Source organism: Eptatretus burgeri, chromosome 12 (genome assembly GCF_056783735.1).
Source record: "Eptatretus burgeri isolate ZD-2024b chromosome 12, Ebu_testis_v1, whole genome shotgun sequence".
In the NCBI taxonomy this organism is placed as follows: domain Eukaryota; kingdom Metazoa; phylum Chordata; class Myxini; order Myxiniformes; family Myxinidae; genus Eptatretus; species Eptatretus burgeri.
Window position 1 is genome coordinate 71,177,656 of NC_140972.1, and position 17,905 is coordinate 71,195,560.

General features: G+C 42.1%; 1 protein-coding gene across 3 annotated transcripts in view; it reads right to left on the reverse strand.

Moving 5' to 3' along the window:
* The window catches only part of LOC147015888 (jumonji domain-containing protein 1C-like), a 279,316-nt gene extending 262,018 nt beyond the window's left edge, over window positions 1–17,298 (reverse strand). For all 3 annotated transcript variants that reach the window (XM_085848451.1, XM_085848452.1, XM_085848450.1), the window contains exon 1: window positions 16,815–17,298. In XM_085848451.1, the coding sequence (XP_085704577.1) occupies window positions 16,815–17,003 (189 nt within the window). In that variant the 5' untranslated portion in view covers window positions 17,004–17,298. The remainder of the gene's footprint in view (window positions 1–16,814) is intronic.
* Between the last annotated feature and the right edge of the window lie 607 nt (window positions 17,299–17,905).

Consider the following 17,905-nt stretch of genomic DNA (forward strand, 5'->3'; position numbering starts at 1 on the left):
AACCGACCCGATTATTTTGCTTGGGAGAGTATTTCCTCGTATTTTGACAGACACTTTATGGAGATGACGTCACAAAATAAATGTCATCACATGATACAAGGCACATTGTGGGAGGCTCCACTGTATTCAAAGATCAATCTCACTTTTGGTGAGAAACACAAATAAGTCAGAGATCATTTGATTTTCCATATTCTTGAATTCAACATAAAATCAAAAGCATCAAGGTCGGAGAACACATCTCTTCACCCTCACAAAGGACCCTTCATGTATATATATATATATATATATATATATATATATATATATATATATATATATATATATATATATATATATAGATATATATATATAAGTATTTTGCTTTGCAGGCTCAGAATTTGAAATCAAATTGAATTCCCTCGGGGTCACATTCTTTCAGTCCACTGAAAAATAACGCACAAGACATGAATGCCCAAAACAATTTGAATCATATAAAAATTGCTCTGAAAGGAGGCGGCGGGAATCAACCACCCGCAGCATGACCACCAACACTACAAATCATACAAAAAGCCCTTTTAAAGGACAGAATAAAAAAAAATTGAACATTGCAAAACATAGCAATTGTCGAGTTAAAATTTCAATCCAGAGATCGCCCATTTTAAAACTACTCATCACAAGTGATCGGATGTATCCACGACGACTTGGCATTTATTGGCCCTGTTAATCTCTTGAAACTTCAACACACAGACACGCACTTGCCTCCGACCAAATGTAACTAACGACAATATATTCTGAGCTCACAGCCAAGTAAGAATAGCACGTTGCAACACTGCACAAGATTGCCAAAGGCAAAACAAACCTGATCGACCCACCCTATTTTTCCATTCTAAAACGTGAAAACTTCATGACATCATGTTATATATATATATATATATATATATATATATATATATATATATATATATATATATATATATATATATATATATATATATATATATATACAGCTCTGGGAAGAAAATAAGAAACACTCCAAAAAAATATTTTAAATCAGCATCTCTACATGTATGGCATCCATTCCATTCCAGTGTCTGTTGAATTCCAACACAGGCACACCTCATTCTACTTAGTGAGGTACTGATTCGGTGATCACCTGAACCGAATGTTATTTAACAAGGAAAAGTATAAAGACCACTGCTGTGGTCATCACTATCCTCTTGCAATAGGACCAGCTGGATTTCAAAAACAGTGCTAGTAGCACCTCAAAAGTAATTGGAATCAAAAAAATAACTATTGACCATGCCAATAGAGTTGAAAAGAAAAGTTTTGAGTGAGGTAAAGAAGGGTTCAATTCTGGCTTTACTGGCAGAGGGATACAGTTAGCGTCACGTTGCTTCCATACTTAAAATTTCAAAGACGGCGGTTCATAAGAACAAGGTCAAGCAGCAGACATTGGGGATAACAAATCTACAGACTGGCAGAGGGTGAAAACGACTTTCCACTGACCAGGATGACCACCAACTCATTCGAATGTCACTCAACAACCGTAGGATGACATCAAGTGACTGAGAAAAAGAATGGCAAACAGCAGCTGGGGTGAAGTGCACGGCGAGGACGGTTCGAAACAGGCTCCTAGTGGCAGGGCTGAAGTCGTGCAAAGCTATAAAAAGCCCTTCATCAATGAGAAGCAAAGAAGAGCCAGGCTGAGGTTTGCAAAACACCATAAGGATTGGACCGTAGAGGACTGGAGTAAGGTCATCTTCTCTGATGAGTCCAATTTTCAGCTTTGCCCAACACCTAGTTGTCTAATGGTTAGACAGAGACCTGGAGAGGCCTACAAGCCACAGTGTCGCGCACCCACTATGAAATTTGGTGGAGGATCGGTGATGATCTAGGGGTGCTTCAGCAAGGCTGGAATCGGGCAGATTTGTCATTGTGAAGGACTCATGAATCAAGCCACGTACAAGGTTGTCCTGGAAGAACAATTGTTTCCTTCTGCTCTGACAATGTTCCCCAACTCTGAGGATTGGTTTTTTCAGCAGGACAATGCTCCATGCCACACAGCCAGGTCAATCAAGGTGTGGCTGGAGGACCATCAGATCAAGACCCTGTCATGGCCAGCCCAATCTCCAGACCTGAACCCCATTGAAAACCTCTGGAATGTGATCAAGAGGAAGATGGATGGTCACAAGCCATCAAACAAAACTGAGCTGCTTGAATTTTTGTGCCAGGAGTGGCATAAAGTTACCCAACAGCAATGTGAAAGACTGGTGGAGAGCATGCCAAGACGCATGAAAGCTGTGATTGAAAATCAGGGTTATTCCACAAAATATTGATTTCTGAACTCTTCCTAAGTTAAAACATTAGTATTGTGTTGTTTAAAAATGAATATGAACTTGTTTTGTTTGTATTATTTGAGGTCTGAAAACACTGAATCTTTGTTGTTATTTTGACCAGTTGTCATATTCTGCAAATAAATGCTCTAAATGACAATATTTTTATTTGGAATTTGGGAGAAATGTTTTCAGTAGTTTATGGAATAAAACAAAAATGTTCATTTGACTCAAACACATACCTATAAATAGTAAAACCAGAAAAACTGATAATTTTGCAGTGGTCTCTTAATTTTTTCCAGAGCTGTAGATATATATATATATATATATATATATATATATATATATATATATATATATATATATATATATATATATATATATATATATATATATATATATATATATATATATATATATATATATATGCCGGTAGGCGACATGGGCGGTCGCTACATACGACTAGTATGCATACTAGTCATACAGTTTTTGACGGATCGGACTGAAATTTTTTGACAAAGAGGTTGATTATAGTGCGCATAAAAGCACGAAGCCAATTTTTGAAAAAATATATTTTTTAGGATTTTTCAAAAATTTCAAAGTCCTGTTGCTAGGCAACAGTGGTGTCCATAGCAACAGTGCTCAAAAGCATACAACTAGATCCTGGTATGAACCTACCTGTCAAGTTTCATCAAAATCGGTTGACTCCTCTGGCCTCCAGAGCTGTCCATTACATACAAACATACAGACAGATGGAAAAAGTGAAAATAAGGGAAGTCTCGCGACCACCCAACAGACAGACGGAAAAACTGAGCATAAGGGTAGTCTAGCAGCGACCACCCAATATCTACTGTTACGGTTCTAGGAACCGTACGCATACAACATACAGGTGTCCCAAGTCAGTTATGCCGTTAAGTATATGTGTAGACAGAACCCATCCTTGTGTGTTGTTGGGTATCGAAGGGGTGCGTTGCAATGTTATTTTAGTTCGAGTAATAAATCTTTACATCCCATCCTCCATTGCGATCCATGGTACTCGAGCGCCGCAGCCTTCGGTTCGCTGGCAACAACGTACCACGGTCCACCTGTTGTCTCTGGAGGCTTGTTTTCCTGAGACAGAATCTTCACGTCCACAGTTCCTATTTGGCTTCGCCAAATGCTCCAACTCTTTATTGGCTTCTTTATTTGGCTTCTCCAAATGCTCCAACTCTTTATTGACGAGACCACACACGTGCCGAGGGTGTGGTTCCCGGGTAGACGACACCGCGTGGTTAATTAGGTAAATTAGTTCTCGACAAAAAGACCCTATGCTTCGCGGTTGAGGTATTGGCGTCCACGATCGATTAAGCGACCCGCCGCCTCACGGAGTTATCCGTGAACGACGGCCTACAATTCTGGGAGTCTAGTGGGAGACAATGCAACTTCCCCCACCGAGCGGTCGTTCTCGCCACAATACTATATATATATATATATATATATATATATATATATATATATATATATATATATATATATATATATATATATATATATATATATATATATATATATATATATATATATATAAATAACTTAAACAAATATAAATTATCTAGTGTAGAAACTGCGTGAATTTAAACAACAATTTTAATTTATTCAAACGTGTAATATTTAATTTATTCAAACATGTATCTTTGTGTAATATTTAATCAATCAGACTTGAAATATTCAGGAAAAATAAAGAAGAGACCAAAGAGAATGCTCAGAAATAACAATAATACAAACCATGATTAGTAAAATTGACTTTAATGCGATGGAAAGTATTTCCAGATTGCAAAAAGAATGTTGGTTTTTTTTCAATAATTTAAATTCATTTCTCTGAAGAACCCTCAATCGCAACATTGACATCACCAAAATTTTTCTTGTCTCCCTGAATAATATGACGGATGAATCACTAATCGGATCTTGAGAATGTATAAAAACGCTTCATAAAAATATTTGGTTTCTACTTCCTTCATCACGGAAAATGTCATCCTGGAAATCTCTATTCTTACAATCTCAGCATCGCATTTTATATGCTCAACTATTAAGTTATCGTGAATAAACAGTTGGAAACTTGCGATAGTTTTTCATCATTATCTAATATTGCATATTTCGGTATACAACATCTTCCTTACTAATGGCCATGGATCGTTTCTTATCTTTCCGATATTAATTCTCAGAGCACGCTCTTCAGTTCCATATCTTTCACAGTTCATCGGCCAACTCCGCCAAAAGTGATGCGTCATCAGCAAAGCATTGGTTATTCAAATGTGTACGATCAATTGTTAAAGCCTTTCATCTTGCCAAGCTGGATGAATACAATTTCTGTATACAAAGAAAAGAGACAAAGGTGATAGCATGCACCCGTGTTTCATTTTTTAAAACTATGATAGATTAAGACATCCTACTCTCTGCCAAAAATACAGTTGTCATCTGTTCTCTGTATAGATTTACAATCAATCTGATATATTTTCCATATAACTCGTTTTTTCCTTATACACTCAATCTTTGCACAGTATACAGTAAAGGCTTTCTCATAATCTACAAAACAGACACAGACATCCTTTTTCATTTCTAAATATGTTTCACTTCTCATGAAGATTAAAAGTGGGATTTCATGTACTGTTGCTAGGTCGAAAACAACATTGCGCTGCTACAGTCGATATCTATTTTATGATTTATTCCTTTTAAAATTAGTTGACATTAATTCATGGCAGCCAAATATCGAGCTTCACACTAACAAACTGACTTTGTCACGTAGTTCAACAGATCATCAAGTGGCAAGATGGTGAAAAAGAAGAAGAATCCTCCCATAGATAAGCAGACAAAAACAAAATTATCTGCTTATATTTTCCATCATGCCCAATATTGGGGATGAATATGAAGAAAACAGCAAATAGATATCTCAAGAGTGTACAGGGGAGAAATCTCATTTTATCAAGAAAGAATTTGATGACGACATGGTTCATAACATCAAGTGCATTATAAATGTAGAGATGTGTATACAAACAAAAATGGAAAAAAATGATTTCAGCAAAAACAGATTGCTGCGATTTGGGTACACAATCTGTCTAGATACTGGCTTGGTCTTAAAAGTGAATTATGGATTTTGACGAAAACTTTTTTAGGAGAGGGTTCATAGAACACCATACCCTATGTAGTGCTCAAGTTGGTATACAATTCAATTGAAATAAATAATGATTTTAAAGGTAATATTAAAAAAATTAATTCCGCAAGTTTACCACCATTGACGCAGTGTCTTTTACACGACGTTATTTTAAACATTAGGGTTTGTTATTCGTACCTGTTGTTTGTGTCCTTTCTGTCATCCCTAAAAATAGTAAGTTTCCTGTTTGAAATGATCTTCAATTTTGGTTGACTGTCAGACAGGCAGATGTAATAAAGAATTTTTTTTATCTCAATCCTCTCTGCGCATGTGCGATTGGGACAAATTCAGAGCCAAAGTACTGCAAAACTATAGGGTCCTTTTCCGATTCATATTACGTTTCATGTTCAAAATATAATGTTCAATAGAAGGCAAGTTGTTCCTCGATCATAAACTGACATTTGAAGACACACAAAGACAGACAGACAGACAGAAGTGAACCAATTGCTTAACCCCGCTTCTCGCTTCGCATGCGTGGGGTAATAAGACAAGATCATTTAACAATACAGAGACTTGCTGGGTAGATAGATTAGATTATAGTAGATCTGAGCATATTAACAATCTGTATTAGAGTAGACCTGCATGTGGACACATTTCACACATAAACTCACTACACTGACAGGAAAATTACAATAACCTACCCCATAGCACCACCACAAAGAGAATTGACAAAAGCCCATCTGGGGCAATTTTAATGGAATTCTTATTAAGCTTAATCTTTAAATTCCATCTTTGTTACATTTTTCTGGATTAGAATCACAAATGGAAAAAAAAACAAAGACGTCATCCAAAAAAAGTGAAAAACAAAATAAAGTAAAGCGTATCCTATATAGAATGATGTACAACGATAATTTCGCTTTGCATCACCATTATAACTTTGGAATAAGAATTATAAACAATGAGAAACGGTGAAATCAAAGGATATTTATTCAATTCACAATTCAGATGGCTGTGGAGATTCAAGGTAATCGTTTTCTTTTCAGCGGCTTAACATCTCCAAGTAGTCAAAGTTCCTAGCAACGGGGCATTTGTACAATGGCTATTCATTCCACATCGTGAGCCTCACACAGCCAAACCTGTACTCCAATGTACCTTTTTTTCTGCATTTTATCACAATACCTACACAAGGACAGCGACAATGATTTCATCATCGGTTGTATGTGAACACAACACAAAACAATGATAATCGTTCAGCGGCAATCGGCAAGTCGTGAAGACCGGGATGAGTTCTGCCCACTGCTTTACAGGAATCTTTCTGCCGCTTGCATCATGCGTACATTCGTACGTGCGAGTCAATCTCGGTTGCCTATCCATCGAACACGCTGCAAGTAATGCCGTAGCCAGATGAAAACGAAATTATACTCCTGGATGGTGCAGTGGGGAGTTTTGTCTTTTTCAAGCAACATTCCATTTAGCATATATATGTAAGATCATGTAATGATGTCTGGGCTGGCAGGGTGGCCTCAAGGTATGCACACTCGCCTTTGTGCTGTGCACCTGGGTTTGAATCTCGAGCAACCTATAAACTGTCACCCTGGTGTTAAGCCTGCAGGGCGATGCATCAATGTGTGAGCCGTCCATCAGAAGGACACTAAGGCAGAGGACAAGTGTGCCAGTACTGGCTGTTATTGTCATTAAAAATAGTACGGTGTCTTTTGTGAAGAGTTGGCAAGCTATCGCTGGTACCCTGAACAAATTGTAAATATGCTGCCTTGACTGAATGCCAGGGAAGCAACAGCAAACTGTCAAACATAACCTTTGCCCAGGAACTGCTTCGGCAGCACCGACACCCTGTCAAACGTAAGGTATGTATGATCGATCGAGCGATCGTATTTCAGATTTTCATCACCATATCAAATTAATGGTCCAAGAGAATGATGCTGATATACAAAAAGGTAATATAAGGAAAGGCTGTACATACATATATCGTGCTAATTAATTCCGAATAAAAATATTAAAAAATTCCGGTGCTCATACTGGGACCCTGCAAGATAGTTAAGTAGCTGGCCAAACTCCAGCACAAAATTTGCTGGTTTGAGTCTTGGCATAGCAATAACCATCAGCAACTTCACAACCTGAAATTAAATCACACTGTCGATTCAAACGACGACGTTTCCATTTATTTTGGATTCAAAATGTCTGAAGCAAGCCACGGGACGAATGGTTTCAGCCAAGCAAATCAACATCGGCGTCATGATTCGTGCTTACTCTATAGCATCCTATAAACAATATGGTTAACAAGTTATTCAACATACAGTATATGATGGCATGACAAATAATTCAAAAATATTTGTGCACTTTTATGTCGATAAACAGTTGAAGGAAGGTAGTGGAGGTGGAGGGTGGGGGTGGGGGGAGGGGGGTGGTGATTAGAGAATCTCAATCCTACAAGTCATAACGTGATTAATAATTAATTTCCAATGATTAGCATCACAGTGGATAAGCAGCTCAATTCATTCGACACTTTGTCGATAGGTTTTCTTATATAACAGATATGCAGCCATGGCAGTGTAGTTGGTCACAGCAGCTGAAAAAAAAAACCCCAAAAAACCAATATAATATAACCTTTTCAGAAGCAAATTTCCTATTTTTTTCAATCAGCTTCAAGTCACACTCCCACGACATTCCGCATTTGTTCATTTAATCTCACAAAAAAAACAAAACCTCCCAAAAATGAAAAATTGAAGCACAACCGGTAAATCAGAATATTCCCGCCGCTTTGAAAACCGGGAAACATGCAGATCTGGCATTGCTCCATTCCCAGATGATTTACACATTCCTTTTAGCCTTGCATGCACAGACAGAGGGGGCCGGGAGTAAGTGGTAAAAGAGGACCGGTTTACTTGCCCCGATTTACAATCCTTTCATTCGTGGTCATAAAAATGCACGGCCATGCATTCTACGACAGAAGAAGAGAAGAAAATGCGGCGTTGCGCTGTGATCAAGAATGCAAGAGGGGGGGGGAGAAGTGGGGGGCAGGGAGGGGGGGCAAATTATATGATTTGGTGTGCTGAGATGCCATAGTAAAATAGATGAATAAATGTGTAATTCAATTACCCGTTTTATCCCCCAAACAAGCTGCACTCCATGGTGGTTCATCCCAATGCCCTCCACCCCACAATCACCAACCCATTCAGCATTTCACCTCAAGGAGAATTTAATGTGCTTCTTTATTTTTCTTAATTAAAGGTCCATCCCATGCTGCGAGCATGCAAAACTCAGAAGATTTACAAGTTCTGAGCTTACAAAAACAATATGTGGCAATTAACTCCCAGTTCAGTGGCCTATCTGGAATATCGCAACGGGACACCCCACCAAATACAATTTTGTCATCAACTCCAAGCGGTGTTCATTCAGTACAGACTAACTGCACCTGCTGCAACAAACCTTTCATTGCCCGTTAGGTTTGGCATTTTCGTACTCAGCGCTTCACTCTCCACGCCAAAGAAGCATTTCGAGGAGGTTTGGAGAAATGTACAAGTCAGGGAGGAGGATTGAAAAATTGCAAATTCAGCGCTCCGTCACAGATCGAAAAAAGGTCGACTTTGTCGTATCTCACTTTTTTATTTCCTTCTTTTCCCTTTTACTAAAACATGACTTTCAAAATGACGCAATCCGCTACAGAATGCTTGGTGCGAGCATGCACAGAAACCCATAGAAACGGTGGTGTTTGGAGCACCATCAAGTATATTGTGTGTGCGAGATAAGGATTGTGACCTAAAATGACTCAAAAAGCTTCTAAATGAAGCCAAAAATACTTGGAAAAGTACATGAGAGAAAGGGCTGTACATCTGCACAATGAAAGTCTTGGAGAACTTTCTCAGATCACAGAATGGGCACACGCTCTTAGCACAAACTCCCAACCATGTGGGCCGGTACAAGGCCCGAGTCGACGGGTCGCCATCAGTGAGTGGCTCCTAGAAACACGGCGGGCTCGGTGATTTAATGGAGGTCTGCAATCGGAAAGACAATGTTATGCGTCATTACCAAGTAACGGTAACCAACTCTTTGGCAAAGGACATCTTCACAACGTGAAAATGCGTAAACCTTGTGCCAACTGTATTTCCGTGGGATGCGTCAGGTGGACTTCCCTGAGGAAGACACCGTGTCTATCTATATTAGGTGCTTCCAAAACACTGATGTGAAGGATACATCTGGGGCTTGTGAATGTGCAGGGTAAGTTTAAAACGATGATATTTACTATTAATCATATTGGGAGGAGGGAGCTACGGAAGCTGTGACAGCTGTAATAAATACGTCGTTTGTTTGGTTCCAGGGCCACATGAGAAATTATATGAGATTTTTTACATCTATTGCTGAAAGGAGAAGCGTCTGAATGCGTGTGTGCGCGCGTGCATTTTTTATTTATTATTTATCCACGACAACTGCGAGCTTCTATTATCAGGAAATGATAGGAACTCAACATCTCAGTCTCACCCACGGATATTTGTTGTATTTCCGATATTTCCGTGAGTCCAATTCGCATTGAGGAACAGAATTATGGTGAACCATTTTGAAACTGCAAATCTTTCATCGCAATGCTAAAACTGTTTAAAAAAAAAAAAAATTAATTGCACGTTTCTCACGACCGATGGCAAGTTAAAAGTGTTCACTGTGTTGTCGTCGACGAGCAGAAACGGGTCACTGAAAACGCACACACACAGCACACGTGCAAAAGGCTTCGTATTACCATTCATACGTCATTTCGAAAGTTGTGCATTCCCACCACTGATGAGATGTGTGGTGACGCAAGATGTTTGCAAGCAAGTTAACTTGCAGTCTTTTGCTGATAAATGGTGTTGTGGCTTCTGCACGGTCATTCATGTTGATGACAGTTGGCTCCTTATTAAAGGTCTCCTAAGGTAGGCCTGCGCTGCTTAACCTTCACCCAATATGTTGGTGGGACACATGTTGTTCTGCCTGTACTTGCATCTGCATTTGGTTATTTTCATTTCGCTTGACATTTTCATCCACCTCTATCTTCCCAAATTTGGCCGGTGTATTGACGTCCCACAACGTGTGATCCACCATGAAAGAAAACATATCAAACACGCTCACCTTAAACCAATGGGGAAAAAGTTATGAACTACATTGACCAATGGGAAAAATGGAGCGGAGCTCAGCTGCGAAGCAGTTCGGTGGAGGATGGAGAAGTCTTTGTAAAAATCTGCCAATGCGTTTGAGATGTCTGGTGTTTAACAAAAGTTACATACAGCCAACCTCGAGAGACGTGCTCGCAACAACATGTATACCAATCTTTACATGTCGTTACCAAATGCAATTCCATGAGTTAAATAAAGATGCATGCGGAGTTCGTCCCGTTCATCTCGGCTGTATACAGGAGCAGGAGTCAGATGGTTCAATTTTTTTCTAAAAATGGTGAATGCAATGCCAAGTAGAGCCTGGTTTCAGTATTCAAACCCAGCATCATGCGTACAAAACCTCACATCAGAATTCAAGGACCTCATGCACACCTGGGCATCAGGATTTTACCGAACCCCCACCTCCCACCACCCACAGCCCCCTTTTGTCAAACTTAAAAACAAAATACTCGTATTAACACTTTGATAACTCATGCTGGAGGACTGATGACTCAAAATTGAAAACAATGGCTCTCTCTCAATTATTTTCTCCGACACCCCCCCCCGCACCCCTTCAATCCTGACTTCTCTCAAATTCCTCCTAATTCCTAGTCATTCGCAATCCTCCATCCCTAGGAACACAAGTTCCCAAAGTACTGCACAAAAGACCCCAGGGCATATGATATAGAAGGCAGGTCCAGGCCTTCAATTACATCGCAAAATGAAGCACAGGCAAGAAAAAAAAAATTTGATTCTATGTCACACAGAAACCCTGCTCTTTGGCAAGGTGTTGGGGGAAGAAAACCAATTGTACTGGGAGTGTGACTTGCTCCGTTCGCGTACAATATGATCGGTGGAACAATTGTGTCGAAGGCACGAGGAGCAATGACTCCGTTTCTGTCAAGAATCATATCTAGCTTCCTGGCCTGGGACAAGGAAGTCTGTCCAATTGTACTCTTCATTGGAGGGTGTGGTATGTTTGTGTGTGTACATGCGAGCCACAAGACGTACGTGGTGGCCTGAAAGTCGCTTTATCTGTTCCATGTGAAGCGTTCGTTCGAAAACTCTTCAAATACACAGGTTTTATTGTGCAGTACTTACAATAATTAATCAGTCATTGTATCTATATGCATTGCATCATTCGCCAGTGTCGGTGTTGCCGGTGGGAGAGGCCGAAAGAGAAGGGAGGGAAGTGTGAGAAATTTAGCCGGGGTAAAGCGACTTTCAGGCAATCCTCGAAGACAAGATTACCTGTGCATCGAGAATGCTTGGAGCACTACGCAGACCTTTATTCAGGGACAATGATTTTTCCCTGAAGACAAAAAAAAAAAAAAACACTAGTTTACTGTGCTGTATTGCTTCATGTGCTGTTATATGGTGTTGAGAGATGAACCAACAAGAGAGAAATTTCAAGGAAGAACAAGGCCTTCCACATCATCAGGTGCCAGTCAGGCTCAACAATGGATAGAGCATATTAGCAGTGTACAGGTAGGGAAACAGTTCGAGATGGAGGAGTCACTGGAAGAGATTATCGCAGCGAGAAGACTTTATTGGCTCGGTCATCTTGCTGGGGTGCAAGACAATCGCATCTCGAAGAAACTCCTGTTTGGATGGTTGCCACAACGCCACCCAGCACATGAAATCAAGCTGACATGGAGGGACAAAGTGAGACAAGATCTGAAGAAGTTTGACATGGATGAAGACAGCTGGCTCCACGCTGCCCAGGAAACAGATTATTGGAGAACGAAATGCAAAGAGATCGTTTGGTACCAAGAAGCGAGTGGAGATGGACAGAGAGAACTGCGATGCTGCTATTCATGCTGTTTGCCAGACAAGAACTGACAACTAGTGTTCTTGTCAATTTCACATGTGATACATGTCACTGGTGTCAGAGATACTTCAGAAGAAGACAGGACACTGCAAGACCTAAATGCCTGACAAGTCGTTGAAGATGGGACAAGCCTGCCAACTAGCTCAGTCTGCCACTTGTGGAGGAGGAAATTCATCAACCGTAGGATGACTTTATTTCAAGGTTCAGTGTGTGTGTGCTGTTGAAGACCCGTGAAGACAATGATGTTGAGGATTATCATATCGATCTAATCACACTGAATAAGAACGGAGTTTGAACACCATGTCCTCAATGAAAGCCAAGGAAAGGGTTTTTCCACGATCCTTGTGCAAAAAGCATCTTCATTAACATTTGTGTGTACAAATTCCTCCAGCTCCACGAGAGGAACAGATGTCATCAAACTTTGTGACCACTTAACGTGCAGAACAGGAAATTGGTGTGAGGAGGTCGCGAGTTCACGACCATGGTGATTGGTGCAAGGATTCTGTGCACTACGTGCGGTAAACCGATTGGTTTTTTTTTGATTTTTTTAAACATGGTGCTAAACTCAAGTTATGAAAAAAACTTTGTTACAGTTTAACGCACAGAGTCAGAAAATTTCACATGGAAGTGGCAGGTGATCCGATAGAGATGTTTAGGCTCATGAAGGGTCGAGACGAGATAAGTGCAGAAGAGTTTTCAGCAGAATGGACCCTGATTAGACCAGGTGCTATGCCCTGAGAGTAATGAAGTGTTAGGACGGTAGAAAGGCGACGGGTCTTCCACTCAGAGAGTAGCTGATGCATGCAATGATATCCCTGGAAAGGTAGTGGCAGCAAAAAACCGTAGATAGGTTTAAATTTGAGTTCGATATCGGTACCCGAGAATAATTGTGCATAAATGGGTACATGGGTATTGGCAGGACTGGTTGGTCGCTTGGTACGGATGGGTGATCATTGTTTACAAGTTTTGTGATTGTTTGTCTGCGAGAGGGCCTCGTCAAAAGGTGAATTTACTTGCAGTGTTTGTTCATTCCTTACCTTAAAACCCTATTCAAACATGTACAGTATCCCCTTCACCGGAGGAGGAGGAGGAGGAGGAGGAGGAGGAGGAGGAGAATAAATAGAAAAAACACCCTGCTGATATCCTGATTGTTGCCACCACTGTTCTTCTACCAACTACTCCAGTGAAATTAAGTAAATAAATGAATACATTTAATCAATGTGTCGATTTAATGCAGGAATGTTGGGGAGCTTGATGGCCCAAATGGCCTGCTCCTGTGTCATCGTTCCTTGTGCAGTACATGGACATCAGTGACTCACTCTCCATGCAACAATTTAAAATGTTTGAAACATTGTGCCAAACTCGAGCAACATCATCAGGGATTTTCGTGAATGTAACATGCAGCTAACAACGAGACGTGGGGGGGGCGGGGGGGCTCGATGGGTGGAAGAGGGGGATGAATAAAGGAAAGGGTTTCGCCAGCTGTCTCAAGTTCTCAAGGGAACAGTAAGGACCACGTACACCGTGGGGGGAGGCCGGCCGAATATGGGACTGAAAGATCCAATACGACAATGACTCAGGAGAAAATGGTGTCCACAAAAACAAAACAAGCCACAACATATTGATTATACCACATCAGCGGAACATGATCTACAAATCAATTACAACAAATCGGTCATGCCACGAGTCTGGAAGGTCGGTGGTTCGAACCACAGTGGAGTAATCCCAAATATATATGTTTTTTTTAATTGGACTGTGGTGCTTCCTTGCTCGCCACTCAGCATTTAAAAGGATAGAACACGGACAAACAGCCATGGGTTGGCAACCGTTGCACAGGCTTTAATGAGCATAATTGCCTCATCGAGCTTTGAAGTTCATTGTAATGGAACAATTATAAATTATCATTATTATTATTATTATTATTATTATACTATCACCTATAACAACACTTGCCTCAAAGCTGTCTAGACTGGATTTGATTCCGATCGAGCTATAAACTGTCGTCCTGGTGATTCATCAATGCGTGTACCGTCCCTCGAGTGGACGTTAAACTGGGCGTCCCGTCTGCCAGCATTCGTTGGTCGACGTTAAAGATCCCACGGTGTCCTTCGTGAAGAGTAGGCGAGCCGTCGCAGGCACCACAAACCAATTACAAATTGCTGCCCGAACCAGTCGAACGTCAGGCCTGGCCAGCCGGTTCGTGAAGACTCGGGCCAAGACTCCCACCGCCGACCACGCAATGTGGGATCATGGTGGCCGTTAAAGAAGATCAGGAGAACCAGCAGTCCCATCATCTGTGCCGGAGTGCCCATCTCTGCCAATCTGAAGGTGGTATTTCCACTGTACATGTGAAGATTATTTTTGTGACATACAGCACTCTGATGGTGTTACTCGACCACAATGTAACATTTTTGTGATGAATTTTGAAGTTTTGATTATATATATATATATATATATATATATATATATATATATATATATATATATATATATATATATATATATATATATATGTATGTATAATCATGACCTCTATGATATTGGGAAGATGATACCAAACCATCGTGCGAATCTGTCCTGGACGGATTACACTTCGAACCAATCAAAGTCCAAACAGGCAGAGGATCAACATGGGGCTCGAATGGCATTCATAACCCCCAAAACAAACAAACGGATCTGATAGGGAGATCAAACTCTTATAACAGATAAAAATAAACCCCGAGGTTCACGTTGCACCGGCCCCAGGAGCAGCACGTCACTGAACGGCACCAGAGTGGGCGACCCTAGCTTTGACGTGCTTGGCCTGCACGTTGTCATCCTGAACGCATTTGGTTATTAAAAACCGAACTGTTTATATCCCCGTCTGGCCCTCCATCCCCGCCCTTATAAAAACCCATTAAATAGCAACAACAATTCTGGCAAACTTGTGCTCCATCTTTTGGTTTTGTGCTGCGGGAGATGGCACTGTATGACGTCACAGTGGTGCCCCCCCCCCAATACATTGGCAATTATTTATTTTTTCTGGTTTTTTTTAAGATAATAATTTGAAATTGCATTTTGATCTCAAAATGAAGCACGTTTCGCACAAATCGTTTGTTTTATTTACTTCCCCCGCTATTCCAAACACAGCACCTTTATAGAAACAAGTTAAGACTATAGCCTGGTGTTGGCTCAATGGTTAGGGTGGTGGCTTGGGATCCTAGGGTCCTGAGTTAGGGTTAGGGTTAGTGGCGGCGGGTTGGGATCCTAGGGTCCTGAGTTAGGGTTAGTGGTGGCGGCTTGGGATCCTAGGGTCCTGAGTTAGGGTTAGTGGTGGCGGCTTGGGACCCTAGGGTCCTGAGTTAGGGTAAGGGTTAGTGGTGGCTTGGGGATCCTAAGGTCCTGAGTTATAGTTAGGGTTAGTGGTGGCTTGGGATCCTAGGGTCCTGAATTAGGGTTAGGGTTAGTGGTGGTGGCTTGGGATCCTTGGGTCCTGAGTTAGGGTAAGGGTTAGTGGTGGCTTGGGATCCTAAGGTCCTGAGTTAGAGTTAGGGTTAGTGGTGGCTTGGAACGCTAGGGTCCTGGGTTAGGGTTTGTGGTGGCTTGGGATCCTAGGGTCCTGAGTTAAGGTTAGGGTTAGTGGTGGCTTGGGATCCTTGGGTCCTGAGTTAGGGTAAGGGTTAGTGGTGGCTTGGGATCCTAAGGTCCTGAGTTAGAGTTAGGGTTAGTGGTGGCTTGGAACGCTAGGGTCCTGGGTTAGGGTTTGTGGTGGCTTGGGATCCTAGGGTCCTGAGTTAAGGTTAGGGTTAGTGGTGGCTTGGGATCCTAGGGTCCTGAGTTAAGGTTAGGGTTAGTGGTGGCTTGGGATCCTAGGGTCCTGAGTTCAATCCCCGTCAGCCGCTGAATTAATACCAGGTGGGGTTGACTCAGCCCGTCATCCTTCCGAGCTCGGCGAAATAAGTACCAGCTCCAGTGTGTGTACCGGTAGAGGGGCACTGCATCAACGACACAGTCTCGCGCTTCAAGAAATGATAGCTACCCCGGCAACTAAGCTGCCATACGACCACCAAGTTAAGACACCGATGAATACGTTGACATGTCCAAGTTTCGTCATCAGGTGACGTTCGCAGGTGTTACTCTCAAGTTTTGAAGAACAGCATTTTTTTTTTTTTTTACTCGTCTCGGAGAAACAGTCAAAATGGTTTGAGAGTTCAAATCTCTTCGGATTGACCCCGTATTAAGCGGAGCGAAACGGGTACAGGTAAACAAATGGCCGTCGGTGGAGAGGGACGCAGGTAAAGGTGTTCCCCCGGCGGCACAAGCTCATGTAAACAAACACACACACACACACACACAGAGAGACGGGTAATCGCGTCGAGACGATGCACAAACACGAGGACAAAGAGGAGGTTTGACCGTCTCACCGAGAGTTCGACGCTGCTGGGCTCCTTGTGGGACACCGCACGGATGACCCCCGTTCGCCACCGCCACGCGGCCGCCTCGGCCAGACGAGCGCACCCCCCGGGATCCAAAGCGAGTGGTGCTGCTGTCTCGGCGGGGACGAGCCAGAAACGTTTCCCCACCAACTCCCGGCGAGGCTCCGCGGCTGCCATGCCGTGTGGTCGGCGAGGGGATCGACCCGAGCAGCTCACGCCGGGACGAAATGAAGATCACCTCCTAACACTAACACCACCACCACCACCACCACCAGTACTCCCTCTACTGCTGCTACCACCACCGATTCGTGCCTCTTTGTTCACACGTCCCTGCCTTTCTCCGTGTGTTTAACACTATCTATTGTGTCTGCTCGCGCGAGCTGAGCAGCACGTGCCCATGGCAGCACGAAGGCGCACGAGGCTCGCCGTGCTGGTATGGTTACTGGCACAGCACGCACCGACCGGCTCTGAGGGGGAGAGGCTACCCGGCAGGGGGTGGGACGCAGATGGGGGACGATGGAGCGGTGGGCGGGGCGGGGGAGGAGCGTCAACGTGGAGACAAATGAGGAGGTGAGGAAAGACGAGATGTGTGAATGGGATGTGATTTACAACAAAAAAATGAGGAGAACCCACGTGACAAGTGGTCTTGTTGGGAGAGCGGGTTGGGGGGAATGAATAAATAATGAATGAATGATTAAATAAACAAACAAACAAATTTTTTTTTTTTAAGACGATGAAAGGAGTATTTCTCGAGGACTGGAATAAAGAGAGAGAAAAGTGAGGATGAATTAAAGGAAGAATGAAAATAGTTACGTGGAAGAAAAGAGGTGGCAAAGTAGTTTCAGAGGTCGAAAGTAAGAGGTGAGGGAGAGGAAGGCCGTGGAAGCGTCGAGTGGATGGTATGGAGGAGAAGAGGAAGAGGAGATTTTTAATTGGCTGCAGCTGGAGGAGTTTGATTCAATTGAATTAAGGCAGATCGAGTCACTGTCATTGTACATGTACATGGACATGGATATAGACATGTCAGAGGTTATAAATGGGTTACATGTACATGGACATGGATAGAGACATGCTGGAGG